Source organism: Pezoporus wallicus, unplaced genomic scaffold (assembly GCF_028554395.1).
Source record: "Pezoporus wallicus isolate ANWC-B61680 ecotype Strahan unplaced genomic scaffold, APGP_CSIRO_Pwel_v1 contig_8042, whole genome shotgun sequence".
Taxonomy (NCBI): Eukaryota; Metazoa; Chordata; class Aves; order Psittaciformes; family Psittacidae; genus Pezoporus; species Pezoporus wallicus.
The window spans coordinates 3985530-3996820 of NW_026639380.1; the positions used below are offsets into that span (position 1 = coordinate 3985530).

General features: G+C 38.4%; 1 protein-coding gene across 1 annotated transcript in view; it reads left to right on the plus strand.

The window, feature by feature from the left end:
• The window catches only part of KIF26B (kinesin family member 26B), a 289300-nt gene that overhangs the window by 236186 nt on the left and 41823 nt on the right, over positions 1-11291 (plus strand). Inside the window, exon 10 of the mRNA XM_057414446.1 lies at positions 2792-2951. Coding sequence (XP_057270429.1) covers positions 2792-2951 — 160 coding nt within the window. The remainder of the gene's footprint in view (positions 1-2791; positions 2952-11291) is intronic.

The following is an 11291-nucleotide window of genomic DNA, read 5'->3' on the forward strand; positions in this document are numbered from 1 at the left end:
ATTTTTCAGCTGTCAGCTCTGCAAAGTCTCTGTGGCCATACACAAAAACAAGTGTGAGGATGCTCCCCTTCTTTTCTCTATAGTTGCCAGGCATATTAGTGGAGAACTTGCCTAGCAAATAACTTCATTTTCAGCTTAAGCAAGTGGATCAGCCATCCTAGAAATCTATTCCTTGTAAATTAAATAAGAAGGAAAGATCCAGTGATTTCTCTTATTCTGGATTTCCTCAGCCTGTGTAATAGGACTATGTGTGGAAACAGTATGATCAAGATTTTGAAGGGTAATGATTTCTTTCATATTCTTTTGTTTCCCCAATGTCTGGTAATCTTAGTAACATAAATATTTATTTAATATAATTCAGTACAGTCAGCTGCAGTCATTTTCAGTAGCAACTCAACATATTTCTTTGTTTTTCTAAGGAAATCACTGGGGGATACTCAAAAAAAGCTAATATCAAACTTCTGAGGGTAGGAGTCTTAGAGGACTCAGGGATTCTGAAGTCTAAGAGTTTTAAGGACTTGTAGAGGGGAGGCAAAACCCCTCCATGGGCAGTTCAGAGGAGGTGAAGGTGCACCTGCCTGGATGGTTCCCCAGGGAAGCCTGACTTTCTGCAGCAAGTGAAATATGAGAAGTATCCCACCGCTTCGCACCACTGAGGGCACAGTGGTGAAACTTCCATAGAGATGTTTAATGGGTTGTCATATAATATTTGGACTGTTACAGCGTCTTGCATGTCTAGCCACCAGCATTAATCAGACATTCATTCTTCACTTCTGTTCCTTGATACTCAGTATGACTTAACCAATATCACAGTATAATTTAATACATGGAAGTCCTGTGTTGTCTAATACTTTATATAGCTGAAGAACTCACAGGATTTAAAAAATGCAGAAGTTCTTGTATTTTAACAAATGTCGACAGAGATGCTGGCTACGTTTTTGGGACATTATTCTCAAACCCCATAGCATAAATCACTTTCACAGGAAAAGTCTTCTCTTTTCATTTTTCTTCTCCTTTTTCTTCTTTTTCCTTCCTTTTTTTTTTTTTTTCTCTCTGCTTTGTTTTTTTTTTTCATCCTCTCATCTTTTTTTCTCTTTATTCGTGTTTCTTTTTTTTTTTATGATGAAAATCTGGAGTTTTATTGTTGTTCATTTTAATTAGGTATCCCCTACAACAAACGGAATTATAGACTTATATATAACACATTCTAAGGAGAGTATTGTGACATGCAAGGCACCACATAGAAAGACTAAGCACTGAGTCCTGTCTTTTGCAGGGTTTACAAACCAAAATATCTTTCTCCTTATTTTTTCAATGTAGGTTAACATGTTTTAAGTTACCACTAATAGTTATATATACCTTTAGTAGCTGTATGTTTTCTACATTTATATGCATTTGCTTTCTATCAGCAAATCTACAAAATTACATGGCTACATATCACTTTGTCAATATGTAGAAGTTTTATAAGTGTCTTCCTCACATCTGTATGTAAATTTATTTCCTTCTACCTCCTATGGCACTTACAGGCCTGTATACCACATGGTACAACAGGTACTGAATGCAGGGTCACTGAACAAAAATGCTTGTGGTTGATAAGACATTTCCAAAGCAATTAAATGTACCCAGAGAATTCTTGCCTTAGAGCCCCATCGTGTAGTTGCTCCCATCACCATCTTTGCTCGTGAACTGGTCTCCCACCACCGCTAATCCTTTTTTTTAACAGATGCATAAGTCGAGTGTTGTGTCAAAGTGGCTGTGAATTTACTTGCAGAGAGGTAAAACTCAGATGTGAAAGTATCTCTATTCCTGTTTAAGTTATATTTGTGTCCTCAAATAGTGCGCTTAACTTTTGAGTTAAGATCCCATAAATAAAACTGCCTTTTCCCACAGATTGCTTCTAAACTAACTTTTGAGAATAGGGAGGAGTGGTCAAAGATCAAGTGCAAAAAAAAAAACCACAAAAAAAATCCCCACCCAGCTAGGAAATTGTCATGAAAAAAAGAAGAGATTTAGAAGCACTTCCATGAAGTCTGTGTAGTCCCCATCCTGTGTTTGTAAGGAACCATAAGCATTTAAAGAGAGCAAGCGTCTGTTAATTTTGGTGTTTCAATGGTAGCATTTTTTCACTTTAAAGGTAATGTGTAGATACAGAGTAAACCAGAAAAAAACAGGGATCCACTGCCAGTTTTACAGAAACTATTTTCAGAACAGAGCAGCTTGTCCACAGTCCGTTATCCGATAACCCAATACTGATACCCCATTAGCTGATAACAATCCATTACGGTTTGCATGGCAATGCTTTTCTTAGCCCAAATGATAATGTGAATGTATATAGACTTAAAGCAAAGTTGAACATCCTACAGACGCCATAGGTTCTTCTGAAGATCCAATATTCAACATGGAAAAGGTAGGCGAAGCTACCACAGGATCACTGCACACCAAGGAGGAATTTGCAGCCTGTAGTTTTCTGGACAGCGGAACAGTAATGACAGAAACGGAACTAACTTGGGTACAGGCTAATGAAGGTATATTTAGGAAAAAATGGCAGTGGTGACTCTCACAGAGTTAAACCTGCAGGAGTGGGTGAATACTGAAACCCTCGGCAGTTCTTAAGCAAAAGCAACATACAGCAACAAAGGCTGACACTGCGTTAACAGGACCCCTGCAGTTTGTGAATTAAGAAAGGTTTCTGGATTGTTTCCTCTTTGGAATTCGTGGTGAGTCTTTTGCTTTCATGGGAAGGGGCTTTTGGGGGCACACGCTAACTGTTTGCTTTCTTTATCCATGTCAGTGTCTGGAGGTCGCAGCCGCTTGCACCTTATTGACCTGGGTAGCTGTGTGAAAGTGCTCAGCAAAAACCGAGAAGGAAGCTCTGGCCTGTGTCTCTCATTGTCAGCACTGGGCAATGTCATCCTCGCCCTTGTCAATGGAAGCAAACACATCCCATACAAGTAAGTGGTATTCTATGTTGCACCTAATGAGAACCCTTGGGCCTGAGGCAGTCTCGGGGTAATCAGGGAGACAGTCTGCTGGGGTTGGTGCAGCCTTCTTCAGGTACAGCAAAACCTGCCTAAGGTTCAGTGACACCTGATCTAACCTTACATCTGGTAGTTACACTGTATTTGGCATTCACTTTTCAAAGGAAGAAGCTTGCTGAAATAGGACCTTTCATGTCTTAAAGATCTTAAAGGTCAAAGTTCAGCACAGTTGGATTTTGTTTTCTGGGAGTGTTCTAAGATATTTTTAATGTTTCAAAACATTTGAGAACCAGTTTTATGTTTGCTCCACAGAGACAAATGTAGCTGCCATAAGGCAGCGCTACAGAGAAAAATACTTTGCTGTTCATTGTGCAGTGTTTAGTTTCTTGAAAAAGTGCGTCACAATGAGCATGCATGTATGTCATGAGATTCTTTATGTGATCCAAGGTTACTTCGCATTTTATTCTTGTATGGTTTGAATCTCAGTGTCAGCCTTTCATTTGTGGAAAAGAAGTATGCCCTATTTGTCACACTAGACAAGTGGCCTTTGCTACTGCAGGTAGCTTCTGGGAAATTAGAGGAATTACTCACCTAGTGGGTAGGTTTTGTACTCATTTCTCTTCATTGTTGTCTCACCCCGTTTGTCATGTGTGCAGGTCTGAAAGCAAGTTTGAATTCATTACCCAACCCAGGCAGTCATACAGCCTTCCTATTGAGAAGTTTCTGATTTTGTGAACGGTATTGCTTTTCTCTAGTCTAAAGCCTAGGGAGTAGCAACTAACACCACAGGAATGGCTTACAGTAGTATCTTGTAATTAAACAGCTAATGAGTGTCACCAATCATGAAGGACATGTATATGAAATCTGGAGTTAGGAACAACAGGATTACATAAAAACCAAACCAAGTAATTTACAAAGCATATTGCAGTCAATACATTTTACTCTTTTAGTCATTTTAAAGGCTGGAAGCACCATAGTTTTCTCATGTTCGTTCACAATTGCAAGGTATTGACAAGTTTTGCTTCTTTGATTTTGTCTTCATTTGGAAAATAAAGATGAATTGAGATGGGTTATAACTTTATTTTTCTTCTAACATTTATTTTCCAAAATTATTTGGCACTCTGGGCTTAAAACATGCTCTCTAGAAATATTCCTGCAGCTCAGTCAGACTGGAATTCAGCGAACGGCCAACCAAATCTGTACATATAAACACTCATTAAATGTTTTGTAGATCATGCACTTACTCATAATGTCAAGATAGCTTAAACTCTGTACTTCAAAAGTGTACCTCAAACCAGCATCTCCTTTTGAATTCATTCCTGTAAGAGCAGGTATTATAAATACAGAAAAGTGGTTGGTCATCTATAAATCAGAGGCAATGTATTTCTTTCTAAGGACAACTTTAAAAATGTAATTTGAAAAGCATCCTGGCATATTTTGGAGCAAATTCTGTTCTCTTCTTGCCAAGAAAAGTCCAGAAAGCCTTTTTTTCCAAATGTGATCTGCTCATGAGTAATGTAAATAAGAGTTTTGGCGGCTGGGTGGATGCAAACATTTTTTGGTCAGTGATCCATCAGTACAGTTGTATATGACTCCTTGGTGGAGAAGAGAGGAAGGAGGGGTGGATGGGTGTGCTTCACTGTAGAAGAGACTGAGCATCCCATAGTCTGATGTGATATATGTTCAGCAGAAGCACCTCTTGTTTACTGCAGCGGCTAGCTGAGATAATTTCCTAGCTGAGATACTTTCCCTTTCTTTAGGGGTGTTCTCTTTCACTGTTAAAAAAAAAATTTTGTTAACTGCCCCTTTTGAGTGGGACCGAAAGAACCAAAAGAACAGAGGCGTTTCCTTGTGTGACAGCACTGCACAGCGTGTGTGTGGTCTCAGGGGATTTCCACAGAGCAGCAGACAAAATGGAGCATCTTTTCCTTATCTGAGCTATCAAACAGCCATTAAGTATTTTATAGCAGCCTGTCAGTAGGCACTGCATAGCTTCCTTGGAGCCCAGATACTTACAATTTCGTAGGCATCAGGTTTTCTCACACTGTAGAAATTTAGTTCTCTAAACTCTGAGAGGCTGCCAGCTCCTAAGATCCCTTCAGCGCTGTATCCAGCTTTATCTCTGCAGGTAGCAGCTGTAGGGAAAAGCTTGTTCGGTTTCATAGCTGGTACAAGCAGATGCTACTGCATTGCTTTTAGTGGGCTGTGTGTTTATACCAGAGATGAATTTCCCTCTGCCTGCAGTCTATGAAAAACAAATGCTGCTTTTCAGCTCATAGTACCTTGGAAGCCATTAGTTTGGAATCTTTCTCCCTTGGGGACACCACCATCCACCCATTTTTTGGGAATGGTAACATGGATTGACACTAGCTTCAGCAGGAACTTGTTTACTAGAAGTTGTAAGAAAGTAACATAGACATTCTCAGTCGTCAAACAGTGCAGGATGATATGGTTTGGAGTCTTGTCCTGCATTAAAGTTAAATTCAGAAGAATGGGCAATCTTTATAATGGGCAACCACATGCAGCTAGTGAGTGACTAGGCTAAGAGTTCTCTGAGTTTGTGTCTTTCATGTATGTACTTATAATCTTTCTATTATCTCTCTCAGTGGATTCTCTCTTTGTCACTATTAATATCCAGACCTATTTTGTACCTTACTAAGCACCTCATCCTGTCATGGTATGAACCAGTGAGCTCCTCCAGCTCAGCATGTTATGTAAAATTAGAATTTTTAGTTCGACGTAAATATATTGCCAATTAATTTCACAGTTTCTTTTGCTCTTGAGTTATGAGAAAATCCCTCAAAAGACTGGGCAAGAATTATTTTCTCCACGGGAAGATCAAGTATCTTCATAAAAATTGCGAAGGGCCCTTGCAAGCCCAAAGAAGAGAAGGGAAGTCAGCTCCTTTTCTGACCAAGTTTGATGAGGCTCAGATCTGCTCCAGAAGGAGAGTTTTGCTGAGTGGCAGTAATTGTTAGTGCCTTTTTTTTTTTCCTTGTGAAGACATTTCAGCTTTACATTAGTGCTGTGTTATCTGCCTCTGATTTCCAAGATAAATGTGTTTTAAATCTTCAAATGAATACCCATTTACACAAACTCCAGATACTGGTTTGTATAGCTCACTATTCAAAAATTACTCTAGTTGCTAGGCAACAGGGGTGGTGATAATTCATAGTAATGCTGTTTTGGAAATAATCATTTTTATACATTTTAATGACTATGAGAATGTAAGAAACTGTTTAGGAAAGTGCAAGGCTGTATGAATTTCTCTTTTAGAAAATGTTGCTTGTCTTATTTAATAGGCTTTTCTCTTAATTGCTATCCCAATGTGTTAGTGTTTCTGGAAGGATCCTGTATTTTGAACTCTATGCTTAAGCTCATACAAGGAAGGAATCTAGTCCATAAAATAGATGCGTGTGAGTCAAAAGCATGAATTTTATTCTTGGCACTTCTGCTTCTCTGTCATATGGTTGCAGTTTCTCCCATATCTTGCATGCTGGTATTGTTTTTTTTTTTAATCCTGTGTGTAGAAAATAAAATGGTGTTAAGTGACTGGTGCAAGGCTGCACAAGAGGCTTAGTGGCAGAGCCACCATGTTTTAAGATCTAATCTGATGCTTAAACCATGGGCTAATCCATTCTTTCTTCATGACCTTTGGAAAAGAATTTATTTCTGTATTTATTTATTTATTCCCATTTATAAAACTGAGCTAGAAAAAAATTGAAGTAGGACTTTGTAAAGGGCATTCAGCCCTGGCAAAAAGCAGTAATAACACTTTATTGCTTGGATTCTGAGGATTCTTTTAGGTTTTCCCCCCCACTTTTTTTTTTTTTTTTTAAAGTTAAGGACTCACATAAGTGGTCCTAATGGGAATATTTTTTAAGGGTAGATTATTATTGCTTTTAAGTGAAAAGGAGAAAAGGGAAAGTGTTTTATTATAATATTGTGGTATAAAAGATGAGCCTAAAGAATATGCTCTATATTGGATATTTTCTTTAAATTGTTTGTTAATTGTTGGAGTAAAAATGAAAATTAGATTTGGATGTATCCAGTAATTCAGATTCTTCTCTTGGTTAAATGGGTGTTATCTATCTGCAGTTTCATCTGTGTATACAGATGTGTGTGAAGAGAACTGGGGTCCCAGTTGTCTTTTGTTTATACATTTTACCTTTGCATTTACTGCATGGGTTAGATTATTTTTCTCAGAAGATACATCAGTGAAAACTCTTCAGAAAGAGACAAGGAAAGCTCAGAACCAGCTCACAGTATAATTCTTGTACAATAACTGCTATTGGTACTGGAGATTTTATCCTTATTTATGACTCATACTGTCTTAGTTTTGTGGGATTCACACAGCCATTTTGCTTACTAGGCCTGAGAATTTAATGCCAGAATTGAACTATATGCCCAGTAAGCAATCTGTTCAACCATTGCCTAAAATAATTTATTTTTTTTAATTGAGCCATTTCAATCACTTTTGCTTTCCACTGCTACATCCACTAAACTTCTGTTTCTTGCTTTTGCTTCTTCTTAATGAGAACATGGTAAAAAGACCACAGAAAGCCTCATAAAAATTTGGTGCTGCCTTTGGAATCTCCTCTCTTTCTGTCTTAATTTAATATTGAATGTATTAGAAGTGGATGAAGTGGAATTTTGCTTGTTTACTTGTGGAAACGTGAGAGCAGAAGGGGAGATAAGAGTGAAAATGAGGACATGAGTGACAGCTGAAGCAGAATTCCATGACTGGGAAATGGCCCAAAATGAATGGGATAACTCCCTCTGAGAAGCAGAGAGATGTGTAGAGACAGCAATCCACAGAGAAGAACTGGGAAGCAATTGAGAAAAATAAATGAGCCAATTAAAAAAAAAAAAAAAAATAAGCCTAAGAAATATTTCTGAATGATCCAATTGTAGCAGAGTGGTCAGTAGAGATTTTTGAATGTGAAATAGTTCCTAATTAGCTATCAAAACCAGGACCTGCTCAGAAATAAAAGAGCTTTTTCATGATCTTGGCAGCTAGGTTGTATAGAACAGAGCCTTGGCTAACAGACCCTGAAGCCATTTGAGCAATGCCATGATATATACCAGCTGAGGACCTGGCCTTAGGTGCATGCTCTTTGACACTAGCCAGAGCACTTTGGCAACGTGGAAGAGCAACACAGGGGCCAGCCAGAGTGCTGAAACACTGTGGTTGTGGATATAATGAGGACTTGGAGCATCTGGCAATTACTTTCACCTTTGGGGTGACTTTCACCTTCTGTAGCTGACAGATTTATTGGGTTAAATTTCTGACAATTTTCTTCTTTATTCCAGGGAACTACATAAAATAGATGGACTCAGGGATACACAATCTGTGAATGTAAGAATGCACAGTCTGTGAATGTAGAGTAATTTAAGCTGCATCTCAGGAGCAAAACAGATTTTGCATGCTCCAGCAATCACTGTCATAGTGTTTATCAACAATGCACTTTATTGTAGGATGGTTTATACAGCTGATAGTGCAGATTTGAGCTTTATCTGCACATGTCTTACAGTGTTGTGTTTCATCATCAAGTTAATGAGAGATAGTAGACAAAATCCTCAAGAAAAGCATTGGTAGAGGTGCCATTCCTCAGCTCAGTCCTGCCAGATTGGCAGCATGATAATAATTAGAGCAGAGGTGTCTGTGAGCATGTGTAGTGGATGGAAGTGTTGCATTCACTGAGCCTGATCCACTGTTACATAGACCTCAGCTGACACAACTCCATTCTGCGCAAGTGTTCAAGTGGAAAGAATCAGGCCTCGTGAGCTAGCTCTTTTAATACTCTTTGAACCACTCCACGAATTACTGCTTTACAGACACTGTAACAAGCAAATGGTGATGTACTGCAAAGTGAAATGAGAAGGGAAGTGCTTGTGGCTTATACTCAGATTTAATAGCAATTACTAATTGCATTTAGATAGTCGTTCTTATCAGCATCAGATAGCTGCATTGTGGAAGGACACTGCTTTGGTCCTTGGCCAGCACAGACGTGACTGGTAATGAGCAAGCAATCCAATAACATACAGTAATTTCTGAAATATAATTTGAGTGGGACCCAAATAGGCCATTGTGGTGATTTCATATACAAATGAATCTGTACTTAATTCATTAAAATACCATTTTGAACCTTCAGTCAGGATATGCAGCAGTTTATTCTCACCTGTTCCACAACTGATTCAGACCCAATTGAACATTAATACATATTCTCTCATGGAAATGTGATGATAATTCATTTCATGTTAAATTGAACAATTTTCAAATAGTCATATTCTTGGAATAATTAGCTCTTGTGCTATGCAGCAGATAATCAAAAAGCATGTAGTAATATTTATTAACCTTACTTCATGGTTTTGCTTATTTCAAATTTCTTGAATAGTGGCATATGGATATGATCTGTGAAATTAACTTTCATTTTCCTAATGTTCCTTCTTTCCTTGCACAAATCCAGTGAGACTCAAGGCAAGGGAGCAGAGACATCCTACTGCAGACAGCCAAAGAAAATAGCTTTTTTTTTTTTTTAATGAGATGAACTGGCAGAATAATTACTTATCCTTAAATAATGAGAAAGAGGAATACAAACTTTAACGCATGGTAAGAGATCCCTGTTAGTGGAATAACTTCCCAAGAGCTGACGTGAATGTTTTGTTGTTAGAATGATTTAAAAACAAAGTAAACATGTAGCTAACAAATGTCAATTCACAGTTATATAATAAACAGTTACAGATTGGTTAGGGGCTAGGTTTATGCAATTTAAGTTAGCTCTTGGTTCGAATATTTGACAATTTTCAGTAGCATTATTTGCATTTTGATAACGTCTTTATCCATGTTTGGCAGGTGTTTGCACACACCATGCGGTCATACAAATAATAAACCATGTTCTAGTGTGTTAGAATCTCCTCTGCTTTTAGGAGTTTGAAAACCAGCAGTTGCCTGGATTGCTATGCTTGGATGGCATCAAAGGAATTCAGGAAGTCTCAGCAGTGTCTCCCTCAAGATTACCCTAGCAGGGATATGGGATGTCCAGTCCATTATTTCTATGCCAGATGATTTAACTCAGTTGACCACTTTTATTTCTTCATCTTTTCTTCGTTTAACCTCTCTTTCTGTTTGAATTGCAAAATCAAATTTTTCCAGTGTTTGATTCAACCCTCAGTGTAAGTCAATGGAAATCTTTTTATTGGGTTTTGGCTTAAGCCCACAGATTAGAAAACATGCTTATATCTAATTAGATGAGATAATCCTCAAATCCTTGCTAAGGGATATTGTATACTCTATTTCATGTTCAGTATTTGATGATTAACAGCTTATTTGTGGAAAGCACGTGGTTAAGTGTTACCTACTGTTGTGTTTATTTGGAGTTGGACGAGACATAATTGATGGAATTGGTGAATGTGAAAACTGGAAATGTACAATCATCTATTGACTGCTGCACATGGGTCTGTGACCATGAATTTGGAGCTCAAAAATGTTATACAGGTATTTGCCACATAAATGGGAATTTGTGACAACCAAAGTGGCACAAGCAGGACTATTTGATTTTCCACTTCAATGTACATTGAATTTTTCTTCATACTCTTTCTTTTCTTGGACTCTGTTTAATACCACCCCCCCACCCCCCCACCCCCCCCAGTGGAGAGACAGGCTCTTGAATCTTTGAAGAGAATTGTGTGGTTGTAAATGGAGAATATTTCAGCCAGTTTGTCTTATTGCTTCAACTACATAGCAGCACAGGGCCTACAAGGATGCTGGAGAGGGACTCTTCAGTATGGACTGTAGTGATAGGACAAAGGGTAACAGGTTAAAACTTAACCAGGGGAAGTTTAGATTGGATATAAGGAAGAAGTTCTTTACTGTGAGGGTGGTGAGGCACTGGAATGGGCTGTCCAAGGAAGTTGTGAATGCTGCATCCCTGGCGGTGTTCAAGGCCAGGTTGGACAGAGCCCTGGGTGACATGGTTTAGTGTGAGGTGTCCCTGCCCATGGCAGGGGGGCTGGAACTAGGTGATCTTAAGGTCCTTTCCAACCCTAACTATTCTATGATTCTAATAGCATTCAGATGGCATTGCAACTGCAAGATGTTTTTCTCCATACAAACTTTTTTTAGTGAAGTTCTTATTTTCATAACACATTTGAGAGGAAGGCAATGGAGACAATCCTCTTGTGATTTTCAGCCACCGGCTAGCTTCTGCTGGGTGATCAAAGTTTTCTGGCTGGTGGTTGCCTCCAGGCTGGTACACAATGAACAGATGTGAAGTGAATTTTTAAAAATATGCATTGACTTTTTAGAAATAA